The following is a 25706-nucleotide window of genomic DNA, read 5'->3' on the forward strand; positions in this document are numbered from 1 at the left end:
AGTAGAACACGAGCTCCGAATTGAAAAATAAACCTAATCGAAGGAGAAAATAGTACATATCCATGTGAAACTTGCGAGCGTTACACTGCCTCGTTAAAACCTTGCCAAGAAAAACCCATTGGGACAAAAACTTGGTTGAAGGAAAAAGAGTACAGTGTTGTTATAAGTAGTGCTCATGCTCCCCCTGATTTCGACATATGACTTTTAATCATTTTCTCAATGAAGTAGTTGGCAATAATCTGATATCTGAATATGATAATTTATTGTTTGACTTTGATAAAGCCAGCTATATCCGCTTTAAGATCCATGAGATTTTTCATAAAGATAGTGTAACATTTTACACTTTTGCAAACTATAGTGTAATTCTTTCATTATCTTCTCGAGGGCTTAAAAGATCTTCAATTATATCCAATGTTTATACAAACATAATATCACTCAATAGATGAGTTTTGTCCATTTCTTATTTGTATTAATGGATAAATTTCATTTGATAGATCTTCTTTTTGAAATGCATTTTGCCCGTCCAATATTTTTTCATCTCAAATTATGTCACCAAATAATTGACCATCTTTGTGAGTCTCCACAAGATTTAGGTCATTCACATCTATACCACGATAATGGTAAGTCAGATTATTTGATCTTTGACAAGGTATTCACTTAGGTGAATGTACCATATTTTTTAGATAATATGTAAATTGATCATTTCTAGAGTATGACTCACGAAACCTCTTATTATATGCACAATGCATCATCAATTTTTCATTAATTTTATGATCCATATACATATGCGGTAATTGCATCCATATGATGCATGTCAAGTATTTTGAATACCATCATAAAGTGATTGCATAATAAAAATATATTTTCAAAAGGTATTCAAATGTACCGCAATAATTTTACCTACTTGTGCACTAAAAGCTTTCACAACTTTATGTGTGATGACCGCAAGTCAATGTACAATTCCTTCCATCAATAATTTCAAATAATCATGGTCAATTACATTTGTTTAAGATTTATGAGCTTCAAGCTCTTCACATTATAGAAATAATTGTACATATAGTTATTCGATAACATCTTAAGTACTCCCCATATTTCTTTATAAACAATCAAGAGCTCACTATTTCACTTTCCGGTACCGGATTCTCCTTAGAGAATTATATTTATATAAATGAGGATTGTAGCCTTTGTGGGTACGATCTCTTGTAGAGATCCATATCTTTTCATGTACCATGTATTTTTCTCTTATAGAGAATTTTCTATATTGCATCAATAAAGTTTGTCATAATACTTTATGAGCTTTAGCTCATTATTTATTTCAATATAAATGTCCTACATGGACAAAATGCGCGCTTTTGAGTTTCACAATGTTGAGGGAGTATTGAGGACTACTTGTCCACTTTATTTTCAAACTCAATATTAACATTCAATTTGGTACATGAATATTCATTGAAAAGAATTTTCAATTCTTTAAGATATTATATCGGTACAACAACAAAATTGAGTACTAATAGTCTCAAATGCCTCTCTATTCACTTAGAGAGCAAGCTAACCATGATTTATTTGCCAATCAACTCTTTATTGGCACATAATGATTCGCTTTATAATGGTCTTGGTAGCTACCATATGATCATCAATGATTTTCTCATCCAAATATGTATTTCATTTATGCCACCATAAGTGGTAAATATTCTCATATCATAGTGATGGATATTGGTGTCGAGGTGTCCCCCAACATCGTCTTTAAGACGAATCCTTTCAGGAATGAGATAATTAATAGGGTGAGAGTATGATGCTACTAGCGCTAGTAGACTTTAATTGAACGATATTCACACCACTTATAAGTGTGTTAATCATTTGAACCTAAATATATGATGCAGAGGTGGCGGAGTCGGAATTCTAGTTTGATTAGGATTTGAATTCCGCAAGTTGGGTTGTTTCCAACTTTCGGTATTCTATTAGGTTTAGGAGTTATTTTATTTTTATTTTTGGTAATTTTCTCGTTTTCCTAGTTTGATTAGGTTTTTCCTTTTTTTTGGTAATTTTCTCGTTTTCCTAGTTTGATTAGGTTTTTCGTTTTTTTTAGTATAAATAGTTGCTCTAGGATTTATTTTTCAGCATCTTCATTATTAATAAAAATTTCTGAGTTTTCTCTCAATTATCTGGTGGATTCCAGAGTTATCGTGTTCTATAGGATTAATTCGTAGAAATTAATTCTTTCCGTGCTTCCGTTCTGCGTCAGTTGGTATCAAAGCGAGGTTTTTCCTGGTTAGATGGCGAAAGGTGCGAAACAAGGAGACGACAACCGCGATGGCGATGACCTCGAGGTTGATAACATTCAGGCAGCAGTCAAGCTCGCTCGAGAAGAATCTCGACAGACTATAGAGGAATTTCGAGTAGAGATTCGAGGTGAGCTGCAACAACTTCGGGAGTTGCTACAGGGAATTGCCCTCAATGGCAACAACAGGAGGGGCGAACCTAATATAGCGCGCGCTGGGGAATTAGCCCGAGGTGCACATGTTAGGAATCAGATTCATAACCAACCATATCTTCACCCGGACAGTGATGAAGACTTGGATGAGAACGACAGAGCAATAGCCGACGGAAATCAACCTAGGCAGGGACAAAGGCAGTACGACGATTATCCAACAAGGGCTGAGATTCCACCTTTCCATGGAAACCTCTCCATAGAGGATTTTCTGGATTGGGTGGTCGAAGTGGAGAGTGCTTTTGATGTGATGAACACCCCACCCGAGAGGATGGTCAAGATGGTTGCGTACAAGTTGAAAAGTGGTGCGGCTGTATGGTGGGACCAGTTGCAGCGATCACGGACTCGACAAGGGAAGGGCCCAGTGCAGTCTTGGAGGAGGATGAAGGGGCTTCTTCACGATCGATTCCTACCGGCCGACTATGAACAACACTTATACAATTTATACCATAATTGTTCGCAAGGTAGTAGATCTATACACGAATACACCACAGAATTCCTGAAGCTGGCAGATCGAAATAATTTAAGGGAGTCGGAGAACCAGCAAGTGGCCAGGTATTTGAACGGGTTGAAAGCTAATATCCGTGACCGAATAGGTTTGCAACCAGTTTATACCATCCAGGATGCGCAGAGTATGGCATTGCGAGCAGAAGAATTTGAGCGACGGAACAACGTGAATAATTATCGTAGACCGCCAAATTATGCACCACCGCCGGTTGATAGGGGTAAGTTCGTATCCCAAAACCCTAATCCTGTTGCCCCGCCAACACGGGCACCACAGATCCAGACGAGAGCCGGTGCCGGTAGTTCGAGCACGCCCGTTCAACCTCGAACAAACAATCCTTATGCGAGACCAGTCCCAGGAAACTGTTTTAGATGTCACAAACCTGGGCACCGCTCTAACGAGTGCCCTGAGAGAAGACCCGTGAACTTAGTAGGTGGGTCGGAGCAGAGAGGCGAGAGTGATCAAGAAGATTACGATGAAGACGTTTTTCAAGAAGAAGAGGATACGGCAGAATATCATAGTCAGGAGAATGGAGAGCAAGTTAACTGCGTGGTGCAACGAGTTCTTTGTACGGCGATGCAGCAAAACCAACGAAATAGCATATTTCGTTCTCAGTGCTCAGTTAATAAGAAGGTGTGCGATCTGATAGTTGACAATGGTAGTTGTGAAAATTTTGTTGCGAGAAGATTGGTAGATTATTTGAAGTTACCGGTGGAAAAACACCCAGTCCCCTACACTATTGGGTGGGTTCAGAGAGGACCAACAGTCAAAGTGACAGAAGTGTGTTGTGTGCCTATCTCAATAGGAATGAACTATGCCAATGAGGTGTCATGCGACGTGATAGACATGGATGCTAGCCACATACTACTCGGTCGGCCTTGGCAATTCGACGTTAATATGACCTATCAGGGGAGAGAAAACTCATGCATATTTGAATGGGGTGGGCGCAAGATTGTGATGTTACCCCGATCGGAGTCGACGGTCAAGCCTGCCAGAATAGCGGAAAAAGAACCAGTTTTTGTGGTCTCCCAATCTGAGAGCGAATTCATAAAAGATGTCGAATCAGCAGCCGGAGTATACGTGACGATGATGAGGTCTTTGGGAATTCAAAAGGAAGAGGAGGTTCATAAACAAACCGTCGAAATTCCTAAGAGTGTGCAACCGTTACTTACGGAGTTTGACGAGTTGGTGTCCAATGACCTACCGGATTCGTTGCCGCCTATGAGAGACGTTCAACACCACATTGATTTAGTGCCCGGTGCTAGCCTACCAAATCTGCCACATTATCGGATGAATCCGCAAGAATGTGAGGTTTTGCGAGAGAAAGTGGAGGAGCTGCTGAAAAAGGGGTTTATTAGAGAGAGTATGAGCCCGTGTGCGGTGCCTGTGCTACTAGTGAAGAAGAAAGACGGCAGCTGGAGGATGTGTGTCGACAGTAGAGCAATAAATCGGATTACCATAAAGTATCGTTTTCCCATTCCGCGGCTTGACGATATGTTGGATATGCTGGAAGGTGCGAAGCTGTTTTCAAAAATCGATCTTCGAAGTGGGTATCATCAGATTCGGATTAGACCCGGGGACGAGTGGAAGACAGCGTTCAAGACAAAAGATGGCTTATACGAATGGTTGGTGATGCCGTTTGGGTTATCGAACGCGCCCAGCACTTTCATGCGCGTGATGAATCAGGTATTACGACCCTTTTCTGGAAAATTTGTCGTTGTGTATTTCGATGATATCCTGATTTATAGCAAACACGAAGACGAGCATATGGGACACCTGCGTGAGGTGTTAACTGTTTTGAGGGATAATCAGCTGTTTATCAATTTGAAGAAGTGCACTTTTATGGCTAGTCGATTACTGTTCTTGGGATTTATAGTTGGGGCGGAAGGAATTCATGTCGATGATGAAAAGGTTCGGGCAATTCGTGAGTGGCCCACGCCTAAGAATGTTTCGGAAGTCAGGAGTTTCCATGGATTGGCGACATTCTACAGACGGTTCATTCGGAATTTCAGCACCATCATGGCACCAATTACTGAATGTATGAAGAAGGGAAAATTTATGTGGGGTGACAAGGCAGATCAGAGTTTTGCAGTGATCAAGGAGAAATTAAGTAATGCACCTGTCCTAGCCTTGCCTAGTTTCGAGAAGGTGTTTGAAGTAGAATGTGACGCCAGTGGAGTAGGCGTTGGAGCTGTTTTGTCCCAAGAAAAGCGTCCCGTGGCTTTCTTCAGCGAGAAATTGAGTGACACACGAAGGAAGTGGAGCACTTACGATCAAGAATTTTATGCAATAGTTCGAGCTTTGAAACAGTGGGAACACTATTTGATACAGCGAGAGTTCGTACTATACACCGACCACCAAGCTTTGAAGTTTCTGAATAGTCAAAAAAGTGTCGACAACATGCATGTGAGGTGGACAAATTTCCTGCAGAAGTTTCCGTTTGTCATCAAGCATCGGAGTGGAATCATGAACCGTGTCGCAGATGCCCTAAGTCGGCGAGCTGCATTACTTACCACTCTTAGTGAAGAAGTGGTCGGATTGGAGTGTTTGAAGGAGCTGTACGAGGGAGATGAGGATTTTGGAGAAATATGGTCTAAGTGTGTTGCGCGACAGCCGATGGAGGATTATTATATTAGTGAAGGATTCATATTTAGAGGTAACCAGCTGTGCATTCCGAGGACTTCTCTTCGCGAAAAGTTAATTGTGGATCTACATGCGGGCGGGCTAAGCGGTCATTTGGGACGAGACAAGACGACGAGCAGCGTCGAGGAGCGGTTTTATTGGCCTCAACTTAAACGAGATGTTGGTAAGATAGTTGCAAAGTGCTATGTTTGCCAAGTTTCGAAGGGTCAATCTCAAAATACGGGGTTGTATACACCTCTCCCGGTCCCAAGTGGTATTTGGGAAGATCTATCGATGGATTTTGTGTTGGGCTTGCCGCGAACCCAGCGGGGGGTTGATTCGGTTTTCGTGGTGGTTGATAGGTTTTCCAAGATGACTCACTTCATTCCGTGCCGAAAGACTTCTGATGCGTCTCACATTGCGAGACTGTTCTTTCGAGAAGTAGTCCGTTTACACGGCGTACCGAAGACAATCACATCCGATCGAGACGTGAAGTTCCTTAGCCATTTTTGGCTTGTCCTTTGGAAGATGTTTGACACCTCCCTCAAGCGAAGCACCACAGCACATCCGCAAACTGATGGGCAAACGGAGGTGACTAATCGGACTTTGGGAAATTTGATACGATGTATTTGCGGCGATCGCCCGAGGCAATGGGATCATGCTTTACCACAAGCGGAGTTTGCCTACAATAGCGCTGTGCACAGCGCCACTGGAATGTCTCCTTTTGCGTTGGTTTATAGAGCAGCTCCGAAGCATGCAGTGGATTTGATACGCCTCCCTCAAGAGCACCGAAAAAGTGTGGCGGCTGAGCGACTGGCTAATGAAGTACGAGACGTCCAAGCAGAGGTTAAGGAGAGGCTCGAGCAAAAGAATGCCAAGTATAAAGCTACCGCGGACGAGCATCGCAGGCTGAAGACTTTTCATGCGGGGGACGATGTCATGGTATTTCTTCGAAAGGAGCGATTCCCGGTGGGAACGTATAACAAGCTCAAGCCAAAGAAGTATGGACCGTTCAAAGTCCTTCAGAAAATTAATGATAATGCTTACGTAATCGACCTCCCGGCTCACATGGGTATTTCGAAAACTTTCAACGTTTCGGACTTATACGAGTATCAGGAGAATACCCCACTTTATCCCGATACAAGCTCGAGGTCGAGCTCTTTCGAAGAAGAAGGGATTGATGCAGAGGTGGCGGAGTCGGAATTCTAGTTTGATTAGGATTTGAATTCCGCAAGTTGGGTTGTTTCCAACTTTCGGTATTCTATTAGGTTTAGGAGTTATTTTATTTTTATTTTTGGTAATTTTCTCGTTTTCCTAGTTTGATTAGGTTTTTCCTTTTTTTTGGTAATTTTCTCGTTTTCCTAGTTTGATTAGGTTTTTCGTTTTTTTTAGTATAAATAGTTGCTCTAGGATTTATTTTTCAGCATCTTCATTATTAATAAAAATTTCTGAGTTTTCTCTCAATTATCTGGTGGATTCCAGAGTTATCGTGTTCTATAGGATTAATTCGTAGAAATTAATCCTATAGAACACGATAACTCTGGAATCCACCAGATAATTGAGAGAAAACTCAGAAATTTTTATTAATAATGAAGATGCTGAAAAATAAATCCTAGAGCAACTATTTATACTAAAAAAAACGAAAAACCTAATCAAACTAGGAAAACGAGAAAATTACCAAAAAAAAGGAAAAACCTAATCAAACTAGGAAAACGAGAAAATTACCAAAAAAAAAAATAAAATAACTCCTAAACCTAATAGAATACCGAAAGTTGGAAACAACCCAACTTGCGGAATTCAAATCCTAATCAAACTAGAATTCCGACTCCGCCACCTCTGCATCAATCCCTTCTTCTTCGAAAGAGCTCGACCTCGAGCTTGTATCGGGATAAAGTGGGGTATTCTTAGGCGTGGGAAATTAATTCTTTCCGTGCTTCCGTTCTGCGTCAATATATATCTCGCCCTCTTACATGCATAAATTATAATTGGTTAGCTGTGTACCATAATCGTTTTTCACCCATTTAGGGATTCACGATGCAATCACAATGTGAAATTTGTCATTCGAGGACATTCATTTATAAGCCTTTCATGGCAAAATCTAATGTGCAATGTGTCCTTTTTGTATATTTTCTCTTGCACTCATTTGCATCATGTGTAATAATTTCAAGTTGTCATTTTGTCGATAAATGCATAAAATTTTACACATTAAAATTGTTGCAAATGGATTCTTTTATCTTTTGTGCTAATATATTCCCATGCACAAATCCAGATGAGACAAAGATCATTTCATATAATTCACGCCGGTATACAAGAACCGGCTTCCTATCCCCCCCTTAACGGCGGGAAAGTTGTCTCATTAAAATGACAATTGAGAATGTATGCCTTAGAAATATCTCCCATTAGGGGTGCAAAATATTGCATAGCATAAATAATAAACAAACCACGTGATATAATGTTATGTGGCCGAATATAACTTCGTTTGATAATCTAACAGATTCTGAACATAAATGGTCAAATTTCAAAACTTTGAAAATTCAGGGACCAAACTGTAAATTTTGAAAATTTAGGGACCAAACTGTAATTTTTTTAAAACTTCAGGAACAAGGCTGCAGTTTTAAAAACATCAGTGAAAACTGAAAATGTAGAAATAGATTCATAATTGCGGATGAACGAGCTGCATATTCTGAAAAACATTTGGACTAAATTGTAAAAATTTCAAATCTGGTGGACTAAAATGAAAATTTTGAAATTATTGAAGGAGTAAATTGTAAATATTGAAAAATCAGAATATGCACGGGGTTTGGAATTTTAACAAGAAAATTATATCCCCTTTTTTCGTTTGGTTTGAAATTTCATCTCATCACATCTAGACCAGTTATAAAAAAATCGTATACATACCTCCATATATATGGATTTGGAATGAATTTTTGCAACTTTAATTGAATTGGTCAATAGAGTAACTCCAAAATCACGCAATTTCTTTTTCTTTTCTATTGGTGCTTGATAAAGCTTATCAACATGCTTTATCGTGAAATAGATTTATGACCAATCATTTTTCATATTTCTCATATCTCTTCACCTCTAATGGTGAGATAAATTTATATTGTAATAAGCACCTTGATATTTATATAAGATATCTCTTGAAACATTTGGTTGTTTTAACTATCAAAGAATAATAACAATCAAATGAGCTTTGCATTCTTTCAATTTTAGCTCCACAACTCGTATTATAGTATGATACGCTATCAAATTTTCTTGATATTTGCTAGTGCGAGTGCAATTTTAATTTTTATATTGTTACTTCATGATCATAATATAGATCCATAAATTAGAGAATATTTTCTCTTACAATTCTCCATTATATGTATCTTCAAGACACATATATCGAAATATTTTACTTGTCGTTTTCAAAACAACAAAGTCAAGATTTAAAGAGAGCAAATTATGGAGAGGATCAAATATCTATCTCTCTTCTTCTTTATAAGTAACTAGATGTAATGTTGCTTTTACTTGTGTGTTCAAGACACATACCCCCAATTAAGTACTCGTTTCTTGAAAATGAAACAATAATATTTTGTTCGGTGTCTTCTAGACACATTTTCATTATGAAATATTTGGCTTGTGTCCTCAAGGTACATAGCAATAACACAAATATTTTGTGATATCATGAGACATAAATGGATCTTTAACTTTGATGATCCAAATTTTATAGTTATGTTCATTCTTGAACTATCAAGCTAATTTTAAACTTCATGATATTTTTGATTTCATTGTATCACAAATGAATACTCATTTTGAGTACATATATACCATTCAAATCTCAAGGATTGAGTTTTATACCTTGAATTTATGTACTTGATTTGGGGTCTTAAGACCTATAATTGGTACTTAATCATAAAATAATATAGTACCTTGAGTGGGAAATACCATTAACTCAAATATTCAATTTTGAGTATCATCACTCAGACTTGAGTCTGATATATTCAATCGACACGTATAGTCTTCAAATTCAATCTAGGCCTCAAGCCTTTATATTTAATATTCCTCCATATAAGCTTTCAAGCTTTCATATTTAAACTAGGCTTTGAGCATAAAATTTATGAACTTCGAGTTCTTTTTCGATTGATGGAGCTTTTCAAGTCACATAAATTAGAGAGAAAGTGGCTTTTGTCTTTTAATATATCACTCAAATCTTCGAGTCACTTGATTGCACGTGCTCGATTTGGGCCTCAAGCTCAATATATAATAAAAATCGTTATAGTACTTTGATCATGAAAGAATCGTACTATAACTGGGGAATACCCATTAACTCAAATGGTCAAGAGTCTTATCATTTAGAATTATATTCAATCGATATTTCTAATCTCGTATTTAATCTAGGCTCTAGGCCTAACATCGTCCCTTTTGTTTTTAGAACGTCATGTTCATCTAAAAAAAATCGTACAACGGACAGCTCTGGCAGAGCTGGGTATTTTAAGAATATCTCTCTCGATCGAGATCCGATTTCGATGATTCAAAATGTTCCGAAAAGCCAACAGAAAATTCTACAAGTTTTGTATTTTGAATTTTCTGAAATTCGTACAGTATCAGGTCAAAAACAGACATCAAAGTACAGACTCGTGAATTGCACGAAAAATCACCTACAACAAAAGTACGATGGTTAATATTTTATCTATTCAAAACAAGAATAAAATATTTAAAATCAACTACCTTTCATCTCCTATGGCTAAGGAGTCATCTTCCTTGGAAAATCTTTACTCGAAAATTAAAGTAGAACAATCGTGCTGATAACGTGTTGAGAAACTAATAAAGAAGAACAAAGCAAAGATGAATTGAGATAGTAATATAGAGATACGCAAGTATATTATTCCCTTGTTCTTCTTGTGTGTCCAACTCAATACAATGGAGCACTATATGTAGTACAAGTAAGACCATGAAAGTTCATGAGTTACAAGGAGTTATAGGCCTATAATGGTGAGTAATTGGTGGAAATAGTGGTAGAAGTAATGGTGAGTAATGGTGGTCATCCACACCTTTAACAATTCATAACATAATCATCATCTTTTCCATGTCACGTCTTCTCGGCTGGATGACTAGACGAATTCAAGTCCTTGAACTCGACTTGCTTCACAATCTGGTTCGATAATTTGCTCTAATAATACCTACTAGTAGAAGGAACAACCCTTGTCTCCTTAGCTCCATTCCTCCCCAACTCTGAGACTTTGGTGTCGGATTTCGGAGACATAGAGATACCCTCTTCGTCATTTTTTTCGGCATCAGATTGATATATTGTAAGAACATAATTCTCCTCACCTACTAGGTGTAATGCATCGAATTGGTTATCAACAGCAATGGGAACGTCTTGCAGCTCTGTACGTTTTCCCGGGGTTTTGGAAGACCTGGACAGCGAAGAATTCTCCTCCTGAACATCTTTGTGATTGACATGTATGAGAGGATCATTTAACGTATCTACTTGCTGACCTGCGACACCGTCAATGGCTGTAGAGGGGGTAGCTTTGTCCATAACAGCAGCTGCGTGGTTAATAGGATTTTGGGAATCGTCTTTGTTGTTGGGCGCAACAACAGTGGCAGGCGTCTTAGGAGGAACTTTACGAGTCAGCTTGTTTAAGGGATTTTTAGGATCAGCCCTCGCGTCAGTTTGGCCACAATTATCTTCATCCGGTACCTTTAAAACATTCTCCGATTCGCCTCGACGAAGATTGCGTGAAGGTTGTCCCATCGACGGAAATTTCTTGGGGGGAGGGTTTGGCAGCCCTTGCTTCTTCCGGCACGCCCCAACAATGTGTCCTAACAGCCCACAATGGGTACAATACATATGGTTGCCTTCATATTCAACCTTCTGCCACCAACCATCGTCCTTAGAAGTGCCTATAAAGATCGATTCCGGCAACTGCTGCGCCACGTTGACCTCAATACACACCCTGGCATAATGAGTGTGTGTAAAGGCAAGAGTCCTATCGTCCGCGCGGAGAACAGTACCAAGGGCTGCACCAATTCGTTCCAAAGAAGAAACGTTAAAGTCCGGGGGTGGAAGCTTCGGAAATCGCACCCAAACCGCAACTCTACTATCTTTACCGATTGAAAATTCCGGTGTCCAGCGAAACAACCGAAACATACAATTCTTGATGTTATTGGAATTACGAGAAAGAGCCAATTTTGCATCTTGAACGGAGCCCATGTGGATAGTTATGTGGCGAGGGTCCAAGAACCCTATCGCAGGCTCCGAAGCCAAATTCCATTCCGTATTGATGTGCGAACGGATATCTTGCAAACTCGGACGACCAGCCGAGAATTTCATGATTAAGGTATTGTCGACTTGGCGATTCAACTGATCTACCTCAATTGGCGAGAAGAAAACTGCTGGGGCTTGCTCGACAGAGGCTGTGGGACGAGAAGCAAGGGCAACCGGAGATAATCTTGGGGGTGAACTGATCCGTTTAGAGTTCAACATCGCTGCAAAAGATGGATTAGCAGCAGATATAGGGGGTTGCTGCCCGAGCGAAGACGGAGGGGGAAGGTCCGGTGGCTGCATGCCGCCAGCAAATCTTATTGCACGGTGCTTTAAAATTGCCATTTTTCGGCAATTTTCCCGGAATCTTACACACACACGATTCACGTGAGTTTTGCAAGGGGCAAAGGCGTCTCTTCACAAATTTGTTAACCTAGTGTTTAATTTTCCTCCCTTTCCACTCTTATTTTGTCCAATTTTTCCTCCATTTGGTGCCCATTTTCTCTTCCCCCTATTCTTTTGTGGTATGGTTCAATATTTCCCTCGATTTTTTTTTTTGTTGGCGTCACCCTGGGTTTTCCACTCTATTTTCTTTGTCAACTGAAGAATGGAAGCAAGTAAGGTGGTCACAAAAACTTCATGGACCGCTTTAATCCGGGGAGACGTTACACGACATGGGACAACTACAAAGTAGTGTTAATAATAAAAAAAAATGATGTTTTAGAGGATTCGAGGTTGTAGCTACTTATCCCCGAATGTGGGAGTGATATCATCAAATTATTCATGGCTTGCTTCGAAATATTACCGAATGTGGGAGTGATATCATCAAATTATTCATGGCTTGCTTCGAAATATTAACATGCATGAGGTTGTAGCTACTTATCCCCGAATGTAGCTCTTATTTATAATTGTTAATTTGCCAAGCTCTCTAACTAAGCTATCTATCAAATTTATAACTTTGAAGCTCTTGAGATGCATGTATGTTTGTTTTTAGAGCTCTCTATATATTAAATTCATTCTAAAATATCCTTTAGAACCTCTTAAATGAACATTTATTTTTTTAAAGGGCGAACGGTAAAAAGGCCCATCACATGGGACTTAAATGCATTTTGGTCCACAAAAAAAACAGTCTCTCAATTAAACTCATTCTCGTGTCTTTAGTCTAAAATACCCTCCATAATATAATTCTTATCAATTCCACCCATTATGCTCTAACTTCCTTAATATTACACATTGACCCCGGATTTAAACAAATATATCACATTAACCCCCAAAATTATTTTTTTTTTCAGAAAATAATTTTTTTTCTGAAATGTTTTTTTTTTCCTGTCAGATTTCGGCGTTGACCGCCGGAGACCGCCGGTCTTCGGCGTCGACTTTTTTTTTTTTTGAAAATTCTTTTTTTTTCCTGAAATTTTTTTCCGGCTGGTCAACGATTTTTTTCCGGCCGGTCAACCACCGTTGACCGCCGGTCTCCGGCGTTGACTTTTTTTTTTCTTTTTTGAATTTTTTTGTTCTTAGAAAAAAAATTATTTTAATTAATATTACTGTCTTGACTACTAAATTACTGTCTCAGACAGTAATATTACTGTTTCAGACAGTAATGTTATGAATATTATTTTACGGAACAGTAATATTGTTAATATTATTGTCTAAGACAGTTAAATTACGGTTGGAGATAGTAATTTAACAGCCAAGGCAGTAATATTAATTAAAATAATTTTTTTTAAGGAAAAAAAAAAGTCAATTAACAGTTAAATTACTCTCTCCGACAGTTAAATAACTGATGGAGACATTAATTTAACAACGAATACAGTAATATTAATTAAAAATATTTTTTTTAAGAATAAAAAAGTCAATTAACAGTTAAATTATTGTCTCCGATAGTTAAATAACTGCTGGAGACAGTAATTTAACAACGAATACAGTAATATTAATAACAAATATTTTTTTTTAAGAATAAAAAAGTCAATTAACAGTTAAATAACTGCTGGAGACAGTAATTTAGCAGCCAAGACAGTAAATATCAATTAAAATATTTTTTTTAAGAAAAAACATAATTGTAAAAAAAAAAAAAAAGTCAACGCCGGAGACCCGGCGGTCAACGGCAGTTGATCGGCCCGGAAAAAATTTTTGCGAAAAAAAAAAAATTCAAAAAATTTTTTCAACAAAAAAAAAGTCAACGCCGGTCAACGGCGGCGGCCGGCGGTCTCCGGTGGTGGCGGGTCAAAATTGGGGTCAAAATTGAAATTATGGTTAAAATTGGTTAATTGGTGAAATAGGGCTAAATTGGGATGTAAATCATGAAATTGGAGTTGAATTGGAGGTAATTTTGGTATATATAAAGGGATTTTCCTTATTTGCAAATAAGTTTGAATGACCTGGATTTATTTGAAAAACAAAAAAGTTGGATGTCCCTCTTTTAATTAAGTGCCCTTGTCATGGGCCTATTTGCCATTAGCCCTTTTTTAAATTTACAACTAAACTCTCTTTTTGAAACTCTTAAAAGACATATTTATTTTGCTTTGCTAACTAGCCTAGATGGATTTTTCTTGAATATTTTTTGAATCAATAATTTTATGGGGTCTTTATAAATAAGAAATGTTGTTAGAACCTCATGAACCGGCCGGTCGGATCGGTTCGACCGTAACCCGACAATAAAGCGGTTCGGTCTAACATCTAAAACCGAAAAAATTAAAAATCGGGGTCAAATGACCAAAATTCGGTTCGACCGGATAAAACCCGAGAACCGGCGTGTTAGTCAAACAACACGATTTTCCGCCAAAACGTCTCGAACCACCGTTGAGTTAGTTATTTATGGCTAAATTTGAGCGAACCTTCACAAACTTAGTAGTGGGTGACCGGATCTAGTCATAACTGATCGAAGTATTGTGGGATATGATCATGGGTCATCGAAAAGGGTTGGTCGATTGCCGGATTTGAAGAATAAAAAATGATAAAATATAGAGTATAAGCAATAAAATATAGTAAAAAGTGAGGTGAAGTAGATAAAAGTGAAAATAATAAGGGCATATTACAAATAAGCCCATCAGTGGGTACTTATTCATAAAGAGATCCAGACAAAAATCTCCTTTACCAATAAGTCCACACATGGTCCAGATTTTTGTAAAGGACTAAAATAACCCCGCTTACTTTAATATGCTCCAATTTCATCCTTAACTTAATTTATCTTCAATTTGACCCCAAATTTCACAAATTATTCAATTTTGACCCAAAATTTTTTTTTTCACCAACATTTTTTTTTCAAAAACTTTTTTTTTGCCGCCGGTTTCTGACGTTGACCGGGGGTCAACGCCGGTCTCCGGCGTTGACTTTTTTAATTTTTTTTTTTTTTTGTAACTTTTTTTTTTCCGTTTAAACAGCAATATTGCTGTGAATGACAGTAATATTAACTATATTACTGTTAAACACAATAAAATTAACTAAACTATAGTTTAACATAGTAATATTGCTATATTAATCTCTAGCACATTAATATTAACACAACAAAACTCATTATTATTGTGTAATAAAGTAATATTACTATGTTGTCCGTTAAACAAATGTAAACATAATTAAAAAAACCAAAAGAATTAATATTACTGTGAGTGACCGTAATATTACTGTTGCTATAATAATATTACTATAGCAACAGTAATATTACTATAGCAACAATAATATTACGATAATAGACAATAATATTATTACGTTACTCCGTGAATAACTCAAACAAACAAAAAATCCAAACAAAATAATAATATTGATGCGGTTGACAGCAATATTACTATAACAACAGTTATATTACCGTCAACCACAGTAATATTATTGTGTTTACAGTAATATTACAATAATAGACAGTAATATTACAATAATAGACAGTAATATTAATACGTTACTCCGTGAATAACTCAAACAAAACAAAAACCCCAAAAAAATAATAATATTGATGTTGTTGACAGTAATAGTATTGTGTTTACAGTTATTTTACTGTCAACGACAGTAATATAATTACGTTGACTTGTCAACAAATCAAACAAAATAAAAAAATAATAATAATAAATAAAAAATAATAACATTGCATTAATTTACTGTCAACGGCAGCACAATTACATAAACGTAATGTCAACGGCAATACAATTACATTAATTAACTATCATTGACAGTATAATTACGTTAATTTACTGTCAGTGACAGCACAATTATAGTCAACGTTAATCGGCGGACGTGGAAAAAGAAAACAAACCAAACAAAAAAAAAAGAAAAAAAAACTTAATAAAACACTAAAAAAAAGTCAACGCCGGAGACCGCCGGAAACCGGCGAAAAGATCCGGAAGAAAAGAAAAGAAAAAAAAAGCAAAAAAAAAAAAGTTGAAAAGTCAATGCCGGAGACCGGCGTTGACCGCCGGTCAACGCCGGAATCCGGCGGCAAAAAAAATGTTTTTGAAAAAAAAAATTTTGAAAAAAAGAATTTTTGGGTCAAAATTGAGTAATTTGTGAAATTTGGGGTCAAATTGAGATTAAATTAAGTTAAGGATGAAATTGGAGCATATTAAATTATGCTCCAAAAAAAAGTCAAAATTGAATCTTGTGGTCAAAATTGGATTTTTGTGGACAAAATTGATAAATTGGGATTACAATTAAGAATTGAGTATAAATGGTTGAGGGTAATATTGGGATATATACATGAATGTTTTCTTTAGTTATAATAAATATTAAAGGGATGGGCTTATTGGTGAAATAGATATGTCCGCTAAACCTAGAATAATAAACATGCTTGGTTGGGGACTTTTGCATAAAAACCCCAAATAATAATTGGGAGATTTAAAATATAACGAAAATAATATTTTTAAAATATTAAAATTAATAAAATAATGGCATATTAAAAAAAAAAATAAAAACCCGGTTAAACCGGTTCAACCCTATAAACCCATGACCCAAATGGTCATCTGGTTCCATAGCCGGTACGGTTCTAAAAACATTGATAAATATTAAATGGATGGGCGTATTGGTGAAAGAGATATATAGCCCATAAACCTAGAATAATAAAGATGCTTGGTTGGGGACTTATGCACTAAAACCCCTAATTTAATTATGTGTAGGTTATTTTTCTAGATTATTTTTCTAAGCTCCCTCTTACTAAGCTCTCTTTTAACAATGTTGTTAGAACCGGACCGAACCGGTTCCGTGACCCGGCAATAAAGTGGTCCGGTCTAACATCTAAAACTGAAAAAATTAAAAACCGGGGTCAAATGACCAAAATCCGGTTCGACCAGTTAAAACCTGAGAACCGACGAGTCAGTCAAGGAACCTGGTTTTCGGCCAAAACATCTCGAATCACCCTGAGTTGGTTATTTGTGGCTAGATTTGAGCGAACCTTCACAGACTTAGTAGTGGGTAGCCGGATTTAGTCATAAGTGGTCGAAAGATTGTCGGATATGATCATGGGTGATCGAATAGGGGTGGCCGATTGCTGGATTTGAAGAATAAAAAATGAAAAAATATAGAGTATAAGCAATAAAATATAGTAAAAAGTGAGGTGAAGTAGATAAAAGTGAAAATAATAAGTAAGAGATTAAAAATATAAAGAAAATAATATTTTTAAAACATTAAAATTAATAAAATAATGACATATTAAAAAATATCAAAACCCGATTGAACCGGTTCGACCCTATAAACCCATGACCCAAATAGTCGTCCGGTTTTATAGCCGGTCCGATTCCGAAAACATTGGCTTTTAATAGTTAATATGCATATTTTACTGTTTAAACTCTCCTTTAGAATTCTTGTTTAGTCTCATATTAAAAAAAAAAAAAAAAATAAAATAAAAGAAGAAGAAAAATAAAAGAAAGTCGAAGTGGCATTTCTCACCACTGAAAGCTAATTGTAGTAGTCATACAATTAGATTTCACGAACACAATCACTGGGTCATACAAAAAGCTTAACAAATTTAGGATTAATTAAATCTAATTGTATAACTACTAGAACTGAAAGTAATTTGTGAAATTGCGCGGTCTCTTCCTTGCAAATTGCAAGTTGGATATATTACGGAAGGGTGAATATCAAATAGGACCATGAAAGAGCACTTAATTAAAAAAAAAAAGATATCTAACTTTTTTATCTTCCAAATAAATCAAATTTATTTGCAAATAAGGAAACCCTTTTATATATACCAAAATTACCATCAATTCCTTGAAATCATAATTCAACTCCAATTTCATGATCTACACCCCAATTTAGCTCAATTTCACAAATTAACCAATTTTGACATTTATTCCAATTTTGACCATCCACCGTCGGTCTCCAGCGTTGACATTTTTTTTCTCAATTTTTTTTTAAAGTTGTTTTTTTCTTACAAAAATATTTAAATTAATATTATTGTCTTGGCTGCTTAATTACTGTCTCCGTTAATAGTCTGAGACAGTAATATTGTTTTCTCCTGCGTTGATTTAAAAAAAAAAAATTTAATTAATATTATTGTCTTGGCTGCTATATACTATCTCCAACAGTAATTTAACTGTCTGAGACAATAATTTTACTGTATTAATTAATTTTATCGTCCTGGCCTTCAATTTTGCTGTCTTCGACCGTAATATTACTGTCTCCGACCGTAATATTACCGTCTCATTCAATAATATTACTGCTCGTGACAGTAATATTAATAATATTACTGTTCGAGAAAGTAATATTCATAATATTACTGTCTGAGACAGTAATTTTACTGTTTGAGACAATAATATTACTGTTTGGGACATTAGTATTAAGAATATTACTGTTTTGGTATTCAATATCACTGTTTCAGACAATAATATTGTTGTTAACATAGTAATTTAGAGAGAGAAAAAAATGTCAACGCCGGAGACCGGCAGCGGTTGACAGGCCAGAAACAAAATTCAGAAAAAAAAAGTTTTCATAAAAAAAGAAAAAAAGTTAACGCTGGAATTTGGCCGGAAAAAAAAGTTCAAAAAAATAATTTTTCATAAAATTATTAAAATAGAGGTTAATATGATATATTTGTTCAAATCCGGGGTCAATATGTAATATTGAGGAAATTAGAGTATAATGGATGAAATTGAAAAAAAATGTATTATGGAGAGTATTTTCGACTAAAGATATGGGTATGTTATTTGCAAGGCTGTTTTTTGTCTAGACCTATGTGCATTTAAGTCACTTGTCATGGACCTCTTTGCCATTCGCCCATTACGGAAATATATGAACAAGAAAATAATCGAGGAGTACGTATCTCCTATGTTTTACTCTTGTGAATACATGTTGACAGGGGCGGACCGTCAGACATTTAAGTTGGGGGCTAAGCTTTGGATAAAAATAATGAAAATTAAAATAAAAAATAAAAATTAATAACTAAATGTAGATAATTTAATCTACATTTATTTGATCTACATTAATCGTATTATTTTTCAATGGTTTGGATTGATTAGAAGACATTAGAACAATCAAAATTAGCTATATTAAATGTCAAAGAACCTTATAGATTTCATACATAAACAACCCCTAAATATTAAAAATAAAATCACGTAGCTTGTTAGGATAATTCACCAAAATTCTAACATGCAATTAAAGAATGAGAAAAATAAAAACTAGAGATTAGAAAGGAGATATAGAAATGGAATTTGTTAATTGTCCTAAGAATCTAATGGTACATAAATCCATGATTGTGTGGAGAAGAAGAGAAGATATATAATAAAAAGAAAAAGAAACTTATTGGAAAATATTTTACTATTTTGATGATTGTTTCATAATTTTAGAACTATGTTTTTTTAAAAATTAAATAAAATTAAGAAGAAAAATAAATTATTAATTAATCGTCTAAAAATCTTATTTAAGAGTGAGGATTTGCAATTTGTCATTTGGTTTTTATGGTAGCAGGCCTAGGAGCTGTAATTCATTTTGAAGAATTATGGGACATGTATTAAATTTTAAATAATAAATTATATATGTATACAGATAATTAAAAACAATCAAGGGGGGCGACAACTCCTCCATGCCCTTGAAATCATCCCCTGCATGTTGAATGAAAAATAAAAACCTACAATTATATATACTAGTCTACATATATGAGGTGCATGTACTACATTGAATAGGATTTCTCATGAATATTAAATAAACATGTATCTAAATATTCATGTATCTGTCTATTCATTATTCTGTCATACATTATACATATATGTGGATATTCTAGAAAGTGCATTACTTTCAACACCCCTCCTTAATGTGCTTTCTTCTTCAGCTCCAAGATTCTTTGAATTTGCAGTCTTCTTCTTCTTCTTCTTCTTCTTCTTCGTCTTCTTCTTCTTTAAATTGACTAGCAAAAAACAAATATTCTTCATTTATTTCGGAGTAATTTTCTTAGTTTTTAGTTGTTGTTATTGCATATAAAAATCTGACCTTGGGTACAATTTATAGGCTAGGAATAGATAGAAAGAAACATTGCATTCCAAGTCCTAAGTTCTTAAGAAATGTAAAAGCCTTAACAAATTACAACAAAACTTCTTGACTTCTATAAGTCAAGTCTTCATCTTTGATTGATGTTCCAACTTCTTTATTGAAAATATGAATTATTATTTTCAACACCCCTTAATTCGTAATTTTCAACAGCTTTTTGAACTTCTCAGACTTCATGATTGTTACGGCTTTGGTAAGAAAATATGTAGCTTGATCATTGGTGTTAACAAACTCCATTGAGATTTCTTCTTCGTTAACAAGATCACATATGAAGTGATTGTTAGGATAGTAGACTAAAAGTCTCGCTTTTAGCTACATTTTTTTATTATTGAATTAATAAAATAGTTTATTATCATTTTATGAGAATCTTCACTATGGTATTCAATGCATTTAATTTATTGTTTGTCAATTAATTAAAAACATAAGTTTAATATTCTAATAGTATTCGAAATGGTGTGCTACGGCGCACAGAAAGATCATTTTGAAAGGCCGTTTACAATATAAAGATAAACGTTCACAATTTAGATGGAAATGGACTATCCATTGGTACGTAAAAGATTGTAACACAATATTTAAGTGATTGGTCTTGATTACAGTAAACAGAGAATAACTTTTGTAGTTATTGTTTTGACGTATTGTGCTAGGACACCCGGCATGTGTTGAACCGGACAAAGTGAAATAATTGTTTCATCACTGTTCGTAAATGAAACTGTATTATTTCTAGTTGATAGTATATTACTTACTCTCTTAATCTCTTGATAATAACGTACACATTTAATTGATGATCTCTACTTTGATGTCACACTGGGAGATATTCCTATATTGAGTCAAATGCCCCCCAGTGCGTTGGGTAGAAACATTAAGAATTAATAAGTGGAAATTAATTATCGAAAGGAATCCACATCTCTGAAATATGGGATTGATAATAAGCCTTAAGTAGCTTATAAGATTTGTTTATGCCAAGTCTTGGCCAGGTGGATTTCGTATCCGACATACTCAAATAAATTAAGCGGGTAAGACTCATGAAAAGAAACCATTTAATTTATTTAATAGTGAATAAATTATTTGGTAGTTATAAAATATCTTAATGTGGGGAGAATCTAAGTAATAATCGACCGGAGCTCGAATATAATATTTGAGAATATAAATGGGAGTTCAATAACTATTTGGTATTGGATAATAAATAATTATTTAATGTTTAATTAAATGAATTCTTTTAAGAGTTTGGATTTAATTAATTATTAGTTGCCCGATTTATATTTTCTCTTTTAGTCCCTATTGTAGCCCAATGGATTTTCTAATTAATTGAGAAAATAAAGTTCAACCAATATAATATATTGGAATTAATATAGTGTTATAGAAGGAGTGAAATTTGTTTACATGTAATCCTCTCTGTGTGTGACTCTAATTCATTGTGCTATATATAATAGAGATTAGGTTGATGAGAGATGAATTTTTTTCTCTTCTTCTTTTCTCTCTAAGTTTCTCGATTATAGATTTAGACTTCTTCAAGTACAAGTCCACCCTTGTAGAAGAATTATTAATCGGGATATACAATAGAAGATTATAGGTTTTTAGAGGGGATAATTACACTTTTCATCCCTATACTTTACCACTTATTCATTTTTCGTCCCTAAACAAGTTGGAGTGACATTATTCATCCCTAAACATGCCATTTTTCTGCAATTTTTGTCCCTCCGTCAATTTGGTTGGTTAGTTTGGACGGAAAATAACATGTGCTTCGCACATGATACGTAAGAGCCAACCCCTCTTTTCAATTTCAGATTGCATCTTCTTTAGAACATAATGCTTCTTTTCCAAATTGCTAATTTCTTCAATATCTCACTTCTTTGTACTCGTAAATAGCCTCGATAATTCCCAAAAGAAATTTTTTATCCATCATACAAATCTGAAGCAATGCAATTTCTACTTTGAATTAATATATTTGGATTTGTTAAGCTACTCAACAAGAATTTTTGTTTCGTTACAAATTGAAGATTTGCACAATTTGCAATTTTGTAAAAAAAAAAAAAAAAAAAAAGGCATGGCCAGTGTAGGGGATATTAAAAAAAACTGATGTAGTAATTGCATGTCTTCTATATTCATTATTTTAAGGGGTAATATGCTAAGAGTCCCTTAAATGACACCTAATTTGAACTAATGACAACCTTAAATTCAATCTTTTAATTAAATCCCTATCTTAGAATAATATATGACCCACATCCCTAATTTTTATTTTATCCCTAGTTTGCCCTTATACCCTAAATATAATATCTCACGTTTCTTCAACTAATCAGATTTTTTTTTGTTTTCTCTCTCGCCTATCATCTCGCCGCTCCCTCTCCCTCTCGCCTCTTCCTCTCCCTCTCCCTCTCCCTCTCGCTCTATCTATCTTTCTCCCGCTCACTCAATTATGGTGGCTATGATGGATGGCGGTCGGAGAGAATTACAGATCTGCAAATTGCAGCGGTGATACATGGCTCATGACGGTTGAGAGCGGCAGCGGTTGTCGTATATTAGAGCGGATGATTATGGTGGTAGATGGCCATCCGAGATGGTGTTGTGAGGTTAGTCTACGGTGGGAGGTGGTTGTATCTAGGACTCTTTGATGGTGCTAGGGTTTTGTTTGGCAGCTAGGGTTTGGTGGATAGAAGTTGGCGACGGCTACGAATTTGTTGTCGACTAGGGTTCGACGACGGCTGAGAGTTGTTTTGCGGCTAGGGTTTGGAACAGCAGACCGTAGTAAACTATAGTATACCGTAGTATGCTATTGCACAAGTATGCTATTGTACCCCGTAGTATGCTACAGTACACCGTATATACTATAGTCTACTACAGTATTAACAATAAATAAAATCAAAAAAAAATATTTAAAAATATGTAAATTGAATTTAATAAAAATAATATATATTTTTTTCGTAATCTTCAATATTATGAAGATAAAAAATAAATTTTTAATTGTGTAAAAATTGCTAAAATGGAGAAATAGAAAGAAAAATAAAATTAGACGTGTTTTGTATAAAAAAATTAAAAATATTGGTTGGAAAAAAATATATTTAATGCACGGGGGCATTTTTGGAATGAATTTTATAAAGGATGTGTAGCAAATGTTTAGTTAAGATTGTCATTTAGTTTTAATAAGGTTTGTCACTAGGGACCTATCTCTTAAGGCCCCTAATTTTAAAGTGCGTGTACGCGCACAGATTGCAAAAGTCGAAATAAATATTATTCATCCGACAATTGTATCGCTTATAGTCAATTTGAGAATTTTCTCTTAATTAGGTGGGAATGGGTCTCTTACATGGTGGTGGCTCGTTTGCAAAGTTGAAATGGGTATTTTGTGATTGTGCATGCTGGCTAGTTCTCTCTTGCAAAGTTTAGAGATGAGTTTTGATGGGGGCCAATGCATGGGTAATTTGAGTTAGTATGAGTTGGTTTCACGAAGCATATCAACAGCAGCATACATGTGAGTGGCCACGTGGATTAATCGTCCATGTCACCAGCATATATTGAGATGTTTCAGGTCCACGTCAGATTTCCATCCAAAGTAATAGCAAGAATTAACGGCAGGACGGAAACTGCTAAAAAATAGCATGTTTAGGGACGAATAATGTTACTCCAACTTGTTTAGGGACGACAAATGAATAAGTGGTAAATTATAAGGACGAAAAATACAATTATCCCGTTTTTAGAGCAAACTATAATTCCCGAAATTTCTGAGCAGTCCTGCGAAGAAATTCACCACAAATCAACCGTTCATCCGATAGGCTTGAAATGTTTACACTCTCTTCCTAACCCATAGTACTATAATCCTTCTGAAGCGTTTCTCCATCGGATCAACTATCTCGGAGATATTGGTGAAGGAAGAAGGCTGTGAATTCCTGTGCAACAGTGTTTCGAGGATTGAAGGCTTGGTGTGGATCCTTGTTCGTGCGTCGAAGATAGAAATGAATCTGCTCGCGAAAATTGTAAGTTGCTAGATTAGATTTATTCCGCTTTAAACGAATCTAATCAAAGCATGTTAAACAAATTAAAATCGGCTAATCTAGAACCTCTTGCGAATTTTCATTAACTCCTGGGCTTCATATCCCAACAGTGATGACGTAGCTCTCTATGCTCCGACCTTGCATGAAAGACTGGATTTTTAGTCATACCAATTGTAGACATGTTATCACAAAATATAGTTGTAGCTTGCACTTGCTTTTCAAATCCGAAAGAATTCTTCTAAGCCAAACGCCTTCACAAGCGGCATTCGCTACTGCAATATACCCGGCTTCGCTTGAAAATAAAGCAACCGCCTTTTGCTTTTTAGAACTCCCTTCAATCACCTTCGAACCAAGAGAGAAAACATAGCCCGAAGTTCTTTTTTGATCATGCAACGAAACTTCCCAATCACTATCCGTGAAATCGATTAAGGCATTATTTTCTTCTTTTTCGTACTTCAACCCTTGCTTCTTTGTTCCTTGAAGGTACCGAAGGATCATCTTTGCCGCTGCAAATTGAAGCTTGCTTGGCTCATTCATAAACCGCGAAACATAGCTAACGGAGTGCACTATGTCTGGTCTTGTGTTTGTGAGATAGATAAGAAAGAGTTAAATATATTTTTGAATCCATTATTTTAGCGCCATCCTTCTTGTTGTGACTTCTCATTCACCGCAAAAGGTGTTGCAACGGGTTTGCAAGTTTTCATGCTGACTTTTTTTAACAAATCATTAATGTATTTTTCTGGAGAGGTAAAATTATCCCCCTCGAATTGTCTCCATTCGTGCTACCGATGCAAAAGTCTCATTGAAGTCTATCACGGACTTCTGCGAATAGCCTTTTGCAACTAATTTCGCTTTGTGTTTTTTGATAGAACCATCTTAATGGAGTTTGGTTTTGAATACCCACTTTATGCCGGTCACGTCTTTTCCTTGTGGCAAATCCACAAGCTCCCAAGTTTTATTTTTTTCAACTGTTTCAATTTCGGCTTCCTTGGCTTTTCTCCTAACTTCTTTTGTTGCTACTTCAAAATTATGAGGTTTAGAACCAAATAAAGCAATATCGCAATGCTCATAAATATATTTCAATAATCGTATCTTTCTTGGAGGAGATTCAAAATCTGAGTTCGAAGAACTTGAGGAACTTATTTGAGGTGTTCTTTGAAGATTTGTTAATGGAGTTTTATTTCCATTTTGTTGCTGCCCTTCCGGTACAAAAGGTGACTCCAAAGAATCATTTGACTCCACATTTGGTGAAGAATTGTCCTCCTTATTCCATTTGGCTATTTCGTAAGAAATAACATATCTCTTGAGACGATGAGGTTTTTAGTTTCCGGGTTATAAAGTCGATAACCCTTTGACTCATCGTTGTAGCCAACAAGAGTTATTTTTTTGCATTTTTCA

General features: G+C 35.7%; 1 protein-coding gene across 1 annotated transcript; it reads right to left on the minus strand.

Annotated features, from left to right (window-relative positions):
- Positions 1-24100: 24100 nt before the first annotated feature.
- Positions 24101-24845, minus strand: LOC148766318 (secreted RxLR effector protein 161-like). The gene is made up of 2 exons (XM_088827230.1): positions 24520-24845; positions 24101-24275 (listed from the first exon to the last, which is right to left on the minus strand). The coding sequence occupies exons 1-2, from the start codon at positions 24843-24845 to the stop codon at positions 24101-24103; spliced, it is 501 nt and encodes a 166-aa protein (XP_088683356.1).
- Between the last annotated feature and the right edge of the window lie 861 nt (positions 24846-25706).

The sequence above is a fragment of the Erythranthe guttata genome, chromosome 12, assembly GCF_056151865.1.
Source record: "Erythranthe guttata isolate IM_541 chromosome 12, IM_541, whole genome shotgun sequence".
Classification (NCBI taxonomy): domain Eukaryota; kingdom Viridiplantae; phylum Streptophyta; class Magnoliopsida; order Lamiales; family Phrymaceae; genus Erythranthe; species Erythranthe guttata.

Bases quoted from the DNA above. Each gene is read 5' to 3' on its own strand.
- LOC148766318 (XM_088827230.1), bottom strand. From the start codon at position 24,845: ATGAATGAGCCAAGCAAGCTTCAATTTGCAGCGGCAAAGATGATCCTT. The intron at 24,276-24,519 runs GTGCAAGCTACA...TTTCGCGAGCAG, and splicing joins CTTTCGGATTTGAAAAGCAA to ATTCATTTCTATCTTCGACG.